The sequence below is a fragment of the Melitaea cinxia genome, chromosome 14 (genome assembly GCF_905220565.1).
Source record: "Melitaea cinxia chromosome 14, ilMelCinx1.1, whole genome shotgun sequence".
Classification (NCBI taxonomy): Eukaryota; Metazoa; Arthropoda; class Insecta; order Lepidoptera; family Nymphalidae; genus Melitaea; species Melitaea cinxia.
Genome location: NC_059407.1, coordinates 6596559 through 6614564, shown reverse-complemented (window position 1 = coordinate 6614564; position 18006 = coordinate 6596559). Strand labels below are relative to the sequence as shown.

General features: G+C 36.6%; 1 protein-coding gene across 1 annotated transcript in view; it reads left to right on the top strand.

Moving 5' to 3' along the window:
• Nucleotides 1-17525, top strand: part of LOC123659705 (zinc finger homeobox protein 3) — a 117714-nt gene extending 100189 nt beyond the window's left edge. The window contains exon 4 of the mRNA XM_045594892.1: nt 16912-17525. Coding sequence (XP_045450848.1) covers nt 16912-17525 — 614 coding nt within the window. The remainder of the gene's footprint in view (nt 1-16911) is intronic.
• Nucleotides 17526-18006: the final 481 nt, after the last annotated feature.

The window sequence follows — 18006 nt, the reverse complement described above, 5'->3', positions numbered from 1 at the left end:
TCTTTTCTCTACCATAATAATAAGATGTAGGCGCCTCATTCTTGCGGTGACTTTGTTTAGCACAGTCGTTATTAAAACATACCCATCTCCCCTCCTAAGAAAGTTGACTCATAATAAAGGCCGGTATAATTTTTTCCTTTTAAAACTTTTTGATTAGATGAAACGGGGAGGTAGGGGTGTATCGAAGGGCGCTCGCGGCGATGCTCCAATATCGGCTATTCTAATTGTTGTATTCTTTTACAATTCAAAGAAACCTCTTGTTTGTACTTATTTTGCTTTAAAACTCTCTATCGAGGAGTGAAATCCTATCTAATTCATCCCGTTTGAAGTACGAAAATCGATATTCTCAACCCTCTTGCTAAAAAGCCCTTCAATCGATTAAAATTGAAAACATCGACAGTTGAGTTTGACATGCTTTTATGTGCGAGTTGTCGCTTGCAAAACCTATTTGTATCGATTGGTTTTAATTTATTTTATTTGCGCAGCGGGGCTCACTTACACCTTAGTGACAGGTTCGCTTTGATCAGAATAAGTAAACAGTATTAAAAACAAACGAGACAGTCTCCGAAAAAACCTAATAAATGTCAATTTGAACACATGTCACATGTTTATTTCCATTTCATTTTTAATTTAAATATATATTAATTAATATATTATACATTTATGTATGTATCGTGTATCAATATATTTCAACATTGAATAAAATTGTATTAGTCTTATGATAATATTTAAATAACATGGAGAGTCGAGTATAGAGTTAAGTACAATTATTAGTTTACCTACACTGATGTAAATACACAACACCCACTCTACTTTTAACTTAAAACCGTCTCTAACACACTGCAGTTTTTTTTTGTCCAAAAGTATAATAAATCCCTAAAATATAAAATGTCACGGGCGTAACATCATTTAGGGTTGTCCCCTGTTTTTTTTTTCAATTTAAACCATTTGACAAGGCGAGCGTCGATCGCAGTGGCCTTTCCGATGGCATACAATACAAGTTTTCAATAAGATTGGTTACACTACACTAAGCAGCACAATCAATCAAAATTGCATCGGTCTATCGGCTCCGGCGCACAGCCCTACCCCGTACCCACGCGACTACATGCGCGGGAAAACCATTATTACATAATGTTACAATAATACATTTTATACAATTTCACATTAATAATTTCAGACCCATAAAATGTAATAAGAAGTCAGAAAGCGTCTAATGAAATACTTTTTTATGTCCAAAAGAGGGATACAAGAAAATTAATTGAAATAATAATATGTTTGTTAACAATTAACGAGGTGTATCGGATTAACGAAGTATGAAATGATAACAAAAACGTTAAGATGTTTACACGGTGTATTACAATAGACGTTTTTTTAATTAACACCTTCATATAATTAGTTCATCAATTAGCAATTCCTAACAATTCCCGTCAGTTTTCATCATAATGTTAGCCACTCGCAGTTTCAGAAAGTTACTTTTATATTTATAAATGACATTGACTTTATGATTAAATAAAATGTAAAATTTATGAATTGTTTTATTTATTTATAATGTAACATGATTAGTTTTAATATAAAATCAATTTAAATAATTTGTTACACCTAACAATAAACAATCATTCGCGTGACCTTATTATAATTGAGTTGAAATGCGATCACAACATATTATAACATACATATTATACATTTTCATACTTATTATTATGTTAAAAATATTGAGGTAGAAATGTTTTTTTTTTATCATTAATAATTTGTAGCCGTAGAATGTAAGCCACGGGTTCTCCAGAGGGGTTATAAAGAAAACTATAATTACGTGAACCTTGATAAAATTAAAAAAAGAACAATAACTAAGTCTAACGGGCCGCTTAAAAGACAAATGAAGAAAGGTTCCGAAACACGCGGAGGGCGGGTCCCATGCATAAATAATTGACTAATTTGTTGGATCTACGGCACGAAATTATACCTTACAATTATATTAATATTAACAACGCTTCTGTGTGACGTTGAATTTTGTAAAGTTTTATTTTACAACAGGAGTTTGTAGCATGATATACGGTAAAATATGTAGCAGAATTTACATGAATATGTATTTATAAAATGGTTGTCATTTGCTGAGTACCTACTAAGTAGTATAAGACATAATCCATATTTATTTATTTTTTCTGTAAAAAAATGAAAAGATATTTTCATTGAACTTAAGTTAAATCTTTTTAATTTTTCATTTATAGACAAATTACTTGACTCATTTGTCAATTATGTGTTCCTATAGATTTTAACATTATAATCACAACACCATTAAAATCGTCAAGTCGTAGATAATATTCGATACAAACAATAGTGAAGCATAAAGTCGATCATTTTCACTTTACCAAGTCCTCCACTAATGGAGTGTGAAAAGCCCCCATTCATGCCATAAAAACAATCCCAGCAATAACCGCAAAGCGCTTTAATGCCTTAATTACCAACACTGACCTACCTTCAGTTTCTCACGAGTTTTCCTCCCTAATTGCTCAGCCCTAACGAAGCCTCGGTTAACCCTGCGAACATGCAAATTAACCCTTTCACTGCCGCCTGTTTACAAAGCCTTATTGAATTAAAGCGAACCGCAACTTCGACTTAATAATGCAAGGGTTGAGGGATAATATCTTGTTTGTAAGAAGATTCCGAGGTTTTAATTAATGACTCAACCCTTCTGCTGCTCTGTCATTAGCTGACGTTCGGAGTGTAATTATAGATGGCGCTAGGTACCGGGTCAGGGTGTTAATGTGTTAATAGCTGTTTATTATTTTAAAAAGGGGTTAATTATAAGATGAAATATTACTGAATCAAAATTTGTAGTAACATTTGTTTTATTTAGACTATTAAATCTTAAAATGGCTTAAAACAAACGCTACAAGATTGGTATAAGAAAAACAAAACAAAAATCGGAATAAAAAAATTGTACGTAACAAGTGGATATCTAAAATAATTGTTCAAAACTAAATTTTAACAAAGATTTCCGCTACAAACATTTTACCTTGAACTTGTAGCGAAATACTAAACGTAATACAACAAAAGTGCCTCATTTAAAACCATAATCTAAATATCAAAACTCAGTTGAAAGTAAAAATTAAATCAAAGGAAAAGCAAGCGAGAATCCCCGCAGGCGTCGCTTGGAAAAACCTCTAAAATTCAAAGGAAAATCAGAGCGAAGCTAAATGAGCGAGTGTCCGCCCCAATTCAGTTAATTGCTTAATCGCCTCGTAGGCGGGCTGGTTAATTGGCCACTGACCGACCGCTTAAATCCGACAATTCTCGACAACTTCCGACGAGTTCCGACAAGTTTAAGCGTCGGTAATTACAAGGCGAGATGTTTAATTACGCTCCGTCGGGCGCTCGGACGACCGGGAATTAATTAGAAGTTTGAAGTTGGGGAAAGCGAGGATTGAATAAGACACTGGGAGAATTGCTTAAAAGAAACAGATCTTACTTTTTATGGGACGTTTTTCATTTCAGATCAAACAGGCATTACAAAAAGTCTTTTGAATATCTCCAACTATTTATTCTTCTTCGTCTTGTTGACATTGATAGAGTTCACATTAAAATTCTAAGGGTTTGAATATTAAAAATGTTAGTAGTACTTGCAAGTAGATTTTAGTGATGCTTAAAAGTAAAGAGGAAATTAATGTCATAGATTACGTAATGGTATTTTTGGTAATCGACTGCTCTCAATTGTTGGTCGAATTGACAATCAAAATGCACATCTAGGTGTATTTTACGAAACACCAAATAAAATTAAAAGAAGAAACCGTAATTGAACAGACCTCGATTACAAATTGCAAAGCCCAGTGTCAGTCCGGCGACTGAGCTGATTTAAGGAGATGAGAAAAAATCTAATTACACCAAGACTTTCCGTAGCTGCTCTTTAATTGAGAACTTTTAGCACGTCACCCTCCACTCCAGTTTGCATTCCCCCTAGCTGAGTTCCGGCGTCGATTACATTTTTTTAACATTTTTTAATTCCGTTCGAGGTTTTAATTTTCTTTGCACCCGCCTTTCTTTTATGCGGCACGTTTTTTCTTTCCGTTCGCCGAGAGATATTTTTCACCGCCATTATACGGGCCGTAATGAGATTTTCTTTCATTATGTTTAATCTTCCGATTAATTCAAATGTTTAATCTCTTTTCACCTCGCTCCTTTATAGCCGGTACGCAACCGGAACGAAATAGCGAAACGGGCGTCGAGACGAGCCGCGAACTTTCATTAGGAAATAATTAAGTAACGTGACCATTAAGGAGTAGATAGTCTAAAATGCCTCGTCGAGCTCACCGGGGAGGCCGGAAAATAGTCCGATTTGGTTTTCAATAATTTAATTCAAACGAATTCAAAACGCCGGACGGCCCGAGATAGGTAGCGAGACGTGTCCGGAACGCCAATGGCTGGTCTAGGAGTCGGCAAATTGAAAACACCTCCGGCGAGGCTGTAAACACGTCACGTGATTTAGGTTTTAATCAAGTAGGGACGCGCAGCTCGGCGTAATTGTGACAAATCCTCTGTTTGTCCGAGAGGAGAAAACTTTTAACTCGACTGCGAAACGGCCGTAACGGCTCCTCGCACGTGATAGCCGAGGGAGGCGGTTTTTTTTGTCGACACATGTGCTCCCTTCCGCTCGGTCCCCGACTTCGACTCGAGCCTTGATTAATTTTTAATATTTTTTCTTTCAGTTCACGTACACAATGTTCACTTTTCCGATTAGATAGCCCTTTCTTCAATTTAGTGTAGCTACGCGTCACGGGCTTATGTATTGAATTATAATTTGTGAACTTATATAGTTAGCAATGTAAAGTTTTTATCTGATTACTGCTAATAGAAGTCAATTGTGAGCTAAACGCATATGTCGCCCGCGCTACACCTACATAACTCATTAGTGAATTAACAAGACTGGCAATTGTGTCAGTAATAAACTCACAGAATGCTAAATACGGTAGAAGTGTCTTTTACTTCCAATATTTTAAATCGGTGTTTTAGTGATTAGTTTGTAACATAGCGAACAGAGCTATACTTGTTAAAATTGCTTCTTATAGTTTTTTTATCACATTATATTTACGTACAGAAATTAGAAATGAAACCAAGGGCTTTAAATAATTTTGCAAGAAGTGTCATATCTGCGCAAATTAATGTTGTTTGTGGCGTAACAGTAATCTGTCGCAATTATCGCGTGGCGCATATCCCGATTAGACGGCGCGACGGCAATTAGGTCGGCGGACATACGCGTTAACCTGCAATGAGGATACGCCTAAACACTGCTTCATTGCCTCAAACTAACCGCTCTTCTATTACTCCGCATTAATAACTTCAAGGATCTGACCAAAACCTGAGCACCGGTTGAGACTCCCCTTTATAAATCACAGTCTCGCTCTTTGTAAATTCACCTTCGCAATCCACCCTCGGAGAGTTCAAAGAGTGCGCCGGCCGGGGCAATGTCCAAATTATAAATTCGCATTAGAACGGACGCGCACGGTTCGTTTACCATTTCATTTTGGTTCAATATCGCCACTCTACTTTGTTCCACACACACCCTCCCCACCCCGTCCGCCCGCGCCTTAAGACGCCGGGAAATATCTGCGTTTTAAGCTATATTTCTTTCATCCCTCATTTTTGCAGTTCGTAGCAATCTGAAATCCAACACGTCCCCCGTTGGGGTCCTCCTCCCCCGGGTGGCACCCCCTACGTATTCTCGTACCCGGATAAAAAAGCGATATCTATTTATAAAATGTACGCAAGCATGTACGTAACGCATATGAACGTGGATTAGCGTATGTGTGAACGCGGTTGTGTGCGTGCCCCACTCATTTGCAAACCGTCTCCTGAGATAACGTCCTTTAGCTGGTTATCCCGCTCGTATGTGCCCCCTACCACGCATTATATTATTTTGATTACTTATATGAAAGTTAGCACTGAAATACATATTAAATTATACTAAATTAATAATATAAATTAGTCTTGAGATGAGAAAAATGATAAATTAAGTTTTCTTTAAGTGTAGCAATTAAAACTTTAAACAGTTCTCGAAAGCACGAGAAGGAAAGCACATGGAGCGGTCGGGCGCGGGGGAGGCTGCGACGCCGGTGTCGACGTGGCGCTGCCCGCGCTCACGTATGAACGTAATTATAAAAATTGAAGGCAACTTAAGCTCCCGGCTCTCCCTCGCTCCCGCGGCGTCGTGCATTTTTTCGTACATATTAAACTCCCCGCTCCCCGCGCCGTTTCGTCCCGCGACTCCTCTTTTTAATCGATTTTTCCGACACAAGGGGTGAGTGCTCTGGGGTGAATGTAATTTTTTATGCGTTTTTTTCCATCAGAGGAAACCGTCGCCGGAGGTGCCATTACGCCACGGCTTGTTGAGAATATTTTAATTATAAGGCATTAGCGCGTTTTATGATAGCACTCCCGCCCGAGTTTATAAATGATCGAGAGCTAAAGTAATTAAATATTTGAATGCGGTGAGATTTCCGCGGGGAGTCGGAAGGAAGCGAGATAATGGACGTTTCAAGCCACTCGCGCGGTGCCGTGATGGATATAAAATTCGATCAAATTATTGCTTAATGGTTGTTCAAATTACTATGGGGAGTGGACTGAAGAATGACTTCTATTTTTTTTTTGTACATTTCGCACTGTAATACACTTCATACTTTATTAAATAATTTAATTTATAATTTTTGCAACACGACATAAACCAAAATATAAAACATAATTCCATAGTTTATTCATCGTTTTTATTATAAACGAATTGGTAAATTGTAACAGCAGAATTTTTATGTTTCATATAATAAAAAGACTTAAGAAGTGATGTTTACATAGGCACCCAGATCAAAAATAATCAAAATAGAATTTGTACAAGATAGTTACAGAGAGTAACAAAACAGAATCGGAAAAGCGTAGTAAAAACTAATCGTTTATTTGAACCCCTCCCCTGATTGATGACTGTGGGAAATCTATAGTTTTCGGATGGCTTTTTGTTTGTTTACAAACGAAAGTAATGCCGAGTATCTAATATTAAAAAAAATTAAACTAGACATTTCACGTGGTTTTTATCCTCATTTCGTTTTGAATTTCTATACTTGCTAGATCATATCCATAATTGGCGACTGCTAAGCTTGTTTAGTCGTATGGTGACTTAAACTAAAATATTATTAGTGTATAATAGAGTTCATGAAATTTACGTTTAAACAAACAAACAAACGCGTTATCATCATAATTAGTGTAAAATAAAAAAGTATTAAAAAAATAACTAAAAAGACATAATACTCGTATATTCAGTTGAAAACTTAATGAAGTATGAAAAAGAAACACACATGTACGAAACAAATATTAACACGTGTAAAGTGTACATATTATATGGCTTTATGAACACCATCCTTGACGCACGAAGTATACAAGAGCCGTCCCCATTTATCACTTCCAACTCCACAATACCGCGGCGTAAACTCATCAAGCTAGCGTGAGCCTGGTTAATTCTATTAACTTAAAGCGGATCTTAGTATTTACACGTATAGTTCCGCAAATGCCTGACACCTATGGTTTCTCGATGTTCACTTTTGCTTGAGCAGACACTGAGGAAAATGTTGCACTAGTAATAGCTTTGTGAATGGTTTCAAGTAACATATGTCTACAATTTAATAAGTATTACCTTATTTTGTAGTGTTTCTAAGATCTACGTGTTACGATTTATTTTTTCTTTTTTTTTTTTGACATTCAAAAGAAATAAATAAACAAATGAAATTAAACACACTGGAGATTTTTAATGATTAATGGTTTATTATTTTGGTTTATTATTTTCATCAAGGCGTGTACTTACTTTTTTACTTTTCATTTTAACGAATCTTACATAACTTTTTTTTTATTTAATAAAAATAAACAGAAAATTCCACCGAGTTTTAGATCAATAACGCTACCGTTTACTTGCGACAACAAATATATACTCTTACTCTAATCTTTGACAATTACTTAAAAATTAAAGCATTTTTTTAGTTAGTATTTATTTACTAAAAAAATTACGTGCAGTTTCGTAACTAAAACATATCTGTATTTTTAATCATAACAAAAAGAAAAGGAGGAAGAAATTAATTAATTTATTTTTCTAGGTAGGTAACATATTTGTTTATTAATTATAATTTCTTTAGTATCCATATTGAAACAACATCAATTAATAAATTTTCATCATTTTAATTCACTCCCAATGGTGTCGAAGTAGTGTGAACTGTAGGTTTAAGTTCTAACTAGTCCAAGCCACTGGGACCAGTGTAATGGCATTAGTTGTTAATGTAAGTAGTATTAACATACTATCCTCAAACTGTAATTACAGTATTTCCTACACACGCAATGTTATTTAACGTTACTGATTATGTGTCACGTGTTTACATATTTTTACTATTATTTTTGATTAAAATAGATCAGAATGTAATGATCGCGATTTTTTTCGAATGCAGCCTTCTGATTCTATAATAATATATGTACCTATATATATTCAATGTTGCTTATTATAATACGGTCCATAATTAAAAAATGTAACATTTAACTGTTGCCTATAATCTTTTCGTTAATATGCATCATTTCCGTTTATATATAGTTTTCAGTCAAAATTATACACTTTTGATATAATTACAGATTATATAATTATGCAATAACATAGATATCCTCAAGCATATAAAGCAGAAGAACTTTTTTTATAATTGTGAATCCTTTCTGAAATGATTACATTAGTTAGGCAAAATAAAAAGGTCTCACGTTTCAAATTCTCTATTTTCACTATTTCGTATTCTCAATGCACTAAACGTACAAACTAAAACCGAATAAATGCTTTTCTTATTCCTTTACTCTAATTGCTTGGACTTTAGCGACATTGATGAGACAGTGAGTTCCTTCGTCTCCAGGAAAGGTGATTCTTACTTTATATTGAAAATTCAACTTTAATCCTTAAATCGTAGGAGCTACATAGATTTGTAAGAGAAGGTTTGGTCCCATCGATGTAATGTTTAGAGATTGATTTGAAGATAGACGATATGTTTGCTTAATAGCGTGTTTATGTGAATAGGAATGGAATTTACTTCAACTGTATCAAATTCGAAATTTAAAAATACTTTTTTTTAATAATTAAAGATTGGAACAATGTTTAAAATTAAGTAGCTTTGTTTTATGTTAAAAAGTATACAAAAAAAAATTTTACTCGTTATTTTCCTAATTTAGTTTAGTCGTAAATCGTAAATATGCTTAGTATAATAATGCAAAAGTCGTAACATTTATCGTACTTATATCGAAACATTAAGTTGGTGTACGAGGGGAAAACAACACACAAACTCGGTGACACTCGTGACCCTGACAGTAACTTAGAGAGGTCAGCGCGGTCTCAGCACTTGTTTGGCGATCCACTTTAATTACCATCCATCAGGCAGACGGAGCTGTCTCTACATCGCAAATGCGTTGACGTACCTGATACGGTCACGGGACGGGCGTAATTGATGTCGCTAATGTAAGCGTCTTCGTCGACAGGAGATGTACCCCGTACTCGTATGTAAACAACTTTAGTTGTTTTCTTGAAGATATGCCTTTAGAAATAAAAAAAACCATCCGTGCATCGAGGGTTCCGTACAAACAAAATTATAAAAAATATTTTTATTATATGATGTAACTAAAAACGTATGCTTTTCGCAATTTTTCCTTTATCTGTGCTATAAGACCTTGCTTCGTACCAAATTTCGAGATTCTGAGTTCCTGGGAAATACCGAAATGTAGATTTTGATTCCCTTGTGAGTGTCGAAAATTTGCAGCATAAACGGCTGCATCTTTTGTTTGCGTCGGCTTAGAAGTTTGATATTTTCACTGCTTTTAGGGGGACAGTAGACTTGAGTATTTGGCATGAATTTCAGCTTGATACGTGCGGAGCACGCTCCAGAGAAAAAGGGTCTTGACAGACAGGCGGACAACAAAATAATCCTATACGGGTTCCATTTTTATCTTTTTGGGGTACGGAACCCTAAAAACATTGTTTTACAAATAGTTAGACTTCTCACAACGCTGTTTTTAGTTTCAATACGTACGTACACGTATAACGTACACTGTATAAAAAATGTTAGTTTGCTACTTTTTTAATGAGAAATAAGTCATCCTTTATAGTTAACAAAGCACGAAAAGTTGATTGGCTATAAACCGCAACAGTCGGGCATTGTGGTCTATTCCAAGAAAATGTACAAATGCTGAAATGTTTAAGAATCGAAACTGCGCATAATGCGTGGCGTCCTCTAGTCCAATAATAGTATCCTTAATGAGATGTAAATGAGCGAAGAAGTAGCCGACTCCGCTCGTGTTATAATAACGCGTAACGACCTACAAGTCCGGATTAAGAAGCCCTTTGACTTAAACCTAGGCTCCGAGTGAAATCGCCCACATACTATTCTAATTTGCTTATCATACTAGACTTTACTCTGTAGCACATAAAGCCGATTTTGAATTATCACTTATCGATTATTAAGTACTACGCGGCGGCTAGCTGCACAACAGTGTGGATATTTTGAAACTAATTGGCAGAGAGGGTTGCGAATTAACGTCATGGCCACGGTGTTGTGGTAACCGGCTTTGAGCTTCCCGAACCTGATAAATAGTTGAGTTTACTTTCGATTATAACTTAAATTTAGCTTGCTATTAAATACGTTTAATTGTAAGATCTTTGTTTTCAGAATTATTAAACTATTGTAACTAATCCTAGAATCTCTCTTCTACTTCATGCAAATATATTCAATAGACGTCAAACCCGGCCCCGTTTGTGTTCATTTAATATCCTTTTGGACATGTCGGATTCATTATCGTGAACATTGTTAAGCGCAATGTATGAACAATCTCAATAGGTAAGGTCTCATTACGGCAAACACGATCGTTCAATCAGGCGAGCGATTGTTAGCAGTGATCGAAAGCTACGCTCCGTTTCGCACAACATTATTCAAACAGATTCCCGTGCACTATTAAATTGACTACCTATATACCTTATCCACTAAATATAAAATATATTCAATTATAATAAATAGTTTTAAAACTTATACTTTAGCACATTTAATTTTTTTTTTTATAATTTCAAGTGGTACAAATTTTCAAGCGATCTATAATAAATTGGATCAGATTAAATGTATTGTGACATTTAAAACTACCGTGTACCTACTGACAAGTGCATGTCTTAAACTATCGGTAAAACCAGATGCATTATACATTCGTGAATGTAAGACGCATAAACCAGAGTCCAAATCAATTATAGAGGCGGGTAGGGCTCGTTAGAAACGCATCACGCATCTGCAATCGGCCGCAGTAAGGTAAACAGAATATATCTGGTGTTAAGGCCAGGAAAACAATGGAACAGCCAAATTGGGACTTTGTAGTTGGAAGCAGCCTGATTGATGCTTCTTTGTTTTATCTTTTTGGCTCAATGATACATGCCAATGTGTTTGTGATGATAATTTAGGTATTTTATGAAGTAGTTTCTGACTTACTTACATGTTATGAACACAATGAGAGTATTCGTTTCCTGCAAAAAAATATGATAAAATTTAATAAAGTAAACTTGATGTTTTTGTAGTAAAATTTTTTCGAAACGCCTCACTCCAAAAATATAAATTGGTTTTTATTGTACAGAGGCTCAATGCACTTAACTTACGATTTATTTTTATTAATCATACAATATGTATTTATTTCTACTGTAGGTCAATATACGAACTAACTCTTAAATCAGATATGTTTCAGCCTGTAATACACCACGGCTAGGCATAGGCCTCTTTTCTCCATGTATGAAAAGGATCAGAGTTTAATCCAACACGCAGCGTGTTGGATTGATCAGAGTTTAATCCAACACGCAGCGAGTTGGCGGATATATTCCTTACTAATATAAGAGTAACGATTGCTATTAGGTCTTGATTACGGGGCCCGGTAGCGTTGCACTGATTTCTCTTTTTAAATAAAACTACCGGGTTTGAACTTTGGTTAAGACGACATTTCTTGCACTTTTCGTTTCTTAATATCTTATTATATAAATCAAATGATAGCGCGATTTAATCTACGAGTGACGCCATCTTGTAGTGAATAATAAAATTATATTAACTAACAATATAACCAAATTATAGCTCGATTTACGATACAAGTAACGCCCTCTTTTAATGAATAGAAAAAATTATACAAAATTTACTATATAAAAATGATCACAGGTTATATGATAACAACCGAAACTGACTGCTTAGCGTACTCTTCAAGGCATCTACGAGGACAAACAACCAAACTGGAAAAAAATATTTGTATAGTTAAAAATATCCACTTCGAGCGGGAATCAAAGCCGCGAACGTCGGTGTTTAAGAGGAAAGGGTACCGGGTCTTTCTCCATACAAACGTAGTCGACTGTTTTCTCCCTGGATAATGACACTAGATCAAATATTTTTGTGACATAGAACTCTTTGCTGCCATGACCATGCCCCTATGTTTTGATTTTTTTCATATTCTTATTATCATAGGAATTAGGAGACTTCAAAAACTCGAAATATTGCATAATTTTTTGTACATTTTCAGACACTCATTAAAAAAAATATATGCATAATTTCAAAAAAATGAAAACATAGGGGCATAGTCGAAGTCTTCTTTTATTTTCTAAAAAAAAAATTTTTAAAAAATTGCCATTTTTTGAGGAGAAAACAGTCGACTACGAAACACTGTTTTGGTCAAAAATTATGTACCTAAAACGGTCTGAGCTGCAGTTGTCCCTTTCTTGCTTCTTGGGGGATAGGTCTGGGGGAGGGAAGGGTCAAAGCAATACGTATATACGCCAGCGAAGTGATGCCTCATAGTCGACAATTATATCGATACACTAGTGATGTTATTTTTAGTCGATATTTTCTAAAATTCGTATTAACAAAATTAAATAATTTCTTTTTCATAACTACAATAAAACCGTATTTGTATATGCGGTTTTTATTGTAACACTGTGCAAACCTGGACTAACGAAGGGTTTCGCTAACAAATAACAATGATAATTATGGTAAATAACTGTGTTGTTTGTTTTTGGTATCAAATGAAAGGGCTCAATACAAGGATTTCAAAAAAGTATATTATGATTATTATTACCGTAATACTAATAAAAAATACAATAAGAAAGTTTAAAAAATTAGGACTGCTCTTTCCCATGCCTATGCCAAGCAAGCTGCGAGCCGCGCTTGTTCCTCGCCTCCTAGGCGAAAAACAACTTCGGGGTTTACTCTTTCCCATATATTTTTTTATCAATTTCGGAATACTCTGTAAAAAGCTATGCATGGTCAAACGTAAATAAATATAGGTACGTAGCGACTTTAGAACCTCCTCTGTTTTTTTTCATCGGTAAAAAATTGCTTAGCTGTTATCTTGACATTACTGAGGAGCAGATTATTAAATTTGGTCGAATCTATGTACCTATGCGATTCGTATTTGGACTTCGCAAATAGAATCATATTTCTGAATTGCGTAAAAAACTCAAGTGGCACCACTGGCGTAGCATTCCTTGGAACCCCGGGAACCTTGGGGCCCTATATCAAAATTAGTGGGGGGGCAGGCAAATGATGGGTAAAGATTTCCCACAAAAAATGCTTGCATTGAATTAAAATAAATATTTATTGATTATAAGTTATAACTTCCTCCTAGAATAGACAATGGTGAGTGTAGTCTGCTGTAGCTGTTCCTGTTCCATCGAAATCCTTAGGTAATTTTTTATCAGTTTTAGTTTTGAAAAACATCAAGTTAATACCTCCGGAAAATTGGATGCAAGGCTATTGAATTTTATCAGTAATAATTCCATGAGTTCTTTAATGGAATGAATGTTTTGAATTTCGGATTTTAAGCTAATTTAAAGAGCTTGTAGTTCCAAGCTGGAGAGTTATTAGCCTTGACCTGCAGCAATAGATGCGGGGGATCGTTCGCTTCAGCCTGTGAGGCCAATACTATTAGTGAATTCCTATGAATCTTCCGCATCTATATGGGGGATTCACAGGCGCATAACCTGAAGAAGAGATTCAACGCTGCCTCCAGGTCTTACAGGTAGTAAATCGCTAGGGCAAAGTTCAAACACAGCAGAATTGGCGAGAGACTAGTGGGCTTTCCAAATGGAACCCGTGCCTTTTGTTTCTTACAAAAGCTGGCGAAGGTAACTTTTTTAGTCTACACTTCCATCATTGCGCGAACCTGAAGGCTCTCTGGCATATTATGCGAAAAAATAAGCGAAATTCTTTGCACTTTTTTTGCGTCGAATTCAACTCTTGACGATGAGGGAAAAGCACCACCGAGCATTCCACGGTGCGAAAACGCGATGCGTAATGTGCACTATGAGCAGTGTCGTTTGTCGTGTTCTGCATTCTTTCGATGTCAAGGAGTCTAGTGGTGCTAATTATATCCACCAGTGGTTTGCAACCAATGTGCGAGCTTCGTGCGCAATGTTTCCGCGTACATTCAAAGTGTGGAATGACCTTGCTAAAATTTGGGGGTTTTAAAGCGTCTAGTGTCTACATCTTTTCTCTAAAGGCCATGGGCGACGGTAGCCGTTATAAATCAGATGGCTTCGTCTGCTTGTGTGCCCCATTCTTATATAAAAAAGATTAATTCATTGTTCATAATGATTAACTGAATCCCGAAATAAACGATACAGAATGTTATCAACAATTGGGCGCACGCTTGACTCGGATAAAAGGGGACTGCTTTTCAGACTTCAGTCATTTCTGAAGTGAAAACTCTATAGGTATGTATGACAGTTTTTTTATTCTTTTTTCCAGGAAGCACAAGATTAAGTGACATTGTGGATAACATTTTACTAATTTTTGCTTACACACCTTAGGGGGCCTGTAAATAGGGGGCCCCGTATCATTGATACGGCTGATACGGCAGTAGTTACGCCCTGAGTGGCACCCAATTCCCTACTTCGGGAATACGTATATTCTCAACTTACTTTACTCTATTCTTTTTAACCCTGTTGTACCTGCTTATCTAAAACGACGATTTAAATTTCTTAGTGATTCCAATGAACGCAGTCTTCGTTCTGAGGAAAGCTTACTTCTTGAATTTCCCTCTCACTCCTCTTTCTTTTATACTAAATCTTTCACTGTTCAAGCTTGTCGACTTAGGAATTCTATAGACGTGTAAAATCGGTTTCTATTTTTAACCGACTTCCAAAAAAGGAGGAAGCTCTCAATTTAACTGTATTTTTTATGTATGTTACTTCAGAACTTTTGACTGAGTGGACCGATTTCTACAATTTTTTTTTAATCGAAAGGTGGTGTGTGTCATTTGGTCTCACTTATTTGAGATCTAACAACAACTTTTCGAGTAATATAAAAAATACGTTTGTACTTGACTATTTTCGTCGACCTACGTTGTATTATACCGCATAACTTTTTACTAGGTGTACCGATTTTGATGATTTTTAATTTAATCGAAAGCTGATGTTTATCGTGTAGTCATATTTAAATTTCATCGAGATCTGATAACAAATTTTTGAGTAATCTTTAATAACGCGTATTTACTTAACTATATTGTCGTCTCACTTTGTTGTATTACATGTCGATGTAATTGAAGTCGGCTTTTTTTCCTTTGCGTACAAGTCGAACTCGGTCCACCCACTCAAAAGTTCTGAAGTAACATATATACAAAAAAAAGAAAAGAAAAATACAGTCGAATTAAGAACCTCCTTCTTTTTTGGAAGTCGGTTAAAAATCAATCTGATACGTATTATTATTTTCTGTTGGTGTTCAATAAAGTGTATTGTTATGTTATGTCATGTTAATCAACCACTCTTTAAAAAAATTCAATCGATTACGTAATTTGCCTAACTAAAAAAACATAAATAAAATAATAATTGAAAAAGTCGCCTTCATGATTTTTGTAAGTGTACAGTACATAATGTTTGAAATTGGTGTGATTTATTTAGCTATCTTTGTGTAATTATTGAATTTTTATCTTGTTCCAGCTTTTTCAATTGACTTTCTAATAGTTGTTCTTCACGCAGGCGGCTTTTCTTGTGTTTTTTTTTAATTATAATATTACTTTTAACCATTGTTATATCGCCGCAATTATATGTTAATTAATATATATAACCTGTACCTATGTATTAATAACTGCGACAAACATGAGACATTACAAATTATATAGGTACTAAGGCAAACATTTTATACTGTGTATGTACTACATTACATATATATACTATACTTACACTTATACTATGTACTACATGTATACACTATAATTATGTATGTATTTCATTACCCATTCTTACACACACCTCAACCATGTAATTACATACCTAATTCATAAATAAAGTACCTAAGTATTTCGATAATTACCCACAAAAATATAGACATGTATCAAGTCACAAAGAGTATCCAAGTCAAAATAATAAAACATAATAATAAGTAGTTTACGAAATTCAATAATAGTAAGCCGAGTCACAGCAATACGATGCAGAACAAATTCAATAAAACAAGCCAAATTCAGAAAAATAGCACTATGCGCTATATGTACTCGTAGTCAATCACAAACGAAAGATGCGAATACTAAAATATTATCATCAACAATTAATAGCTGAATAGCCGGCGCACGCACACTAACAACACGACAGTCACACATAGAAAAAACGGGGCGGAGATGGCGCGGGGCGCGGTAGCGGCATGCAGCGCGACAGAAACATTTTATTCAAATACCTATTTTTGAAAAGTCTCTTCGGTACCCTTTCCTCTTAAGCGCCGCCGATACGGCACACGTACCATCACAACAGAACGGTCGTCTGTCAGATACAAGATACCTATATACGTTACATATTATAAAACGTGTTATTAATAAAATATTATTCATTTTCAATAATAAAAATTTTAACGTTGTTTTTTTCTTCTGTTATAGGTGGAACCCCTAACTCAATGCAACCGCAACCTCAACCTCAAGGCTTGATTGTGGAGACGGGCAACGGTGCCAGCGTACTACAACTACCGGCAACGACCCTCGAGCAGATTCGACATATCGCGGCCGATCCCGGCGCATCTACCTTGCGCCTTCCGCCACCAGCCACAGAGCTTCCCGCCGGAGCCCGCGAATCCGACTTCGACCTCTGCTACGTTTGCAAGCATTGCAAAGTCGCATTCCCAACGGCTGCACCCCTGCAGACTCATCAAGCTCGCTCGTGCTACGCCGGTCGAGAGGCAGTGCGCGGTGTGATACGAGTAGTTCAACCAGCGCTCGAGTGCAGGACATGCCCTGGTGAACGATTCCGCACCGCGGCTGACTTCCGGCGACACGTCGACACCGAGTCCCACCTGCGCCACAACGCGCCTCCACCGCCGCCCGTACCGGAGCCGCTCAGCCACGAGATGGAGGATGTCGTCAACCAGATAACGCTCCTGGCGGCGCGCGCCGCGCAAGATGCCACCTCGCCCAAGGATTCCAACGTCACCTTTTGCGCACCGGGGACGCGTTTCCCGCAGCCGGGCGAACTCCCTCTCGCCAGCGCTGGCCATTAATCCTAACTAAGAAATGTATAGTTACTACTACTCGTAGGGCTCCTCGCTCTCACCGTTGTTCAACAACGCAACAGTTCACTATTAGCTCTTAACGCTTCGTTTCGTTAATAAATGTCGTCGCAAAAGCGGCACTCTCTTAGTTATACGTTTAAAGCTTGTAGTTGTGTAAGTATAGGTTAGTAGGGAGTCGGCCGGCGTTGTGAGTTTTTGTACGTAAAGCAACGCAAGGCGCGCACGCACGAGGCGTGCGGCGCGCGGCCGCTCCCGCGTCGCCGCCGCGTACTGGGAGGCGGCGGCGGCGACCGCCCGGCCGCACGGCGGCGCCGCACTTCATATCATACGTTAGACAGGTTTTATTATATACGTTTATCGTTGCGGCGCTCGCAGAGCGCGGCCGGGCTGGGTGACTTGATTCTTTACCATCTTCTCCCAGGTAAACAAGTTCCTATCTATATGGCATATAATATTATCGATATTGATA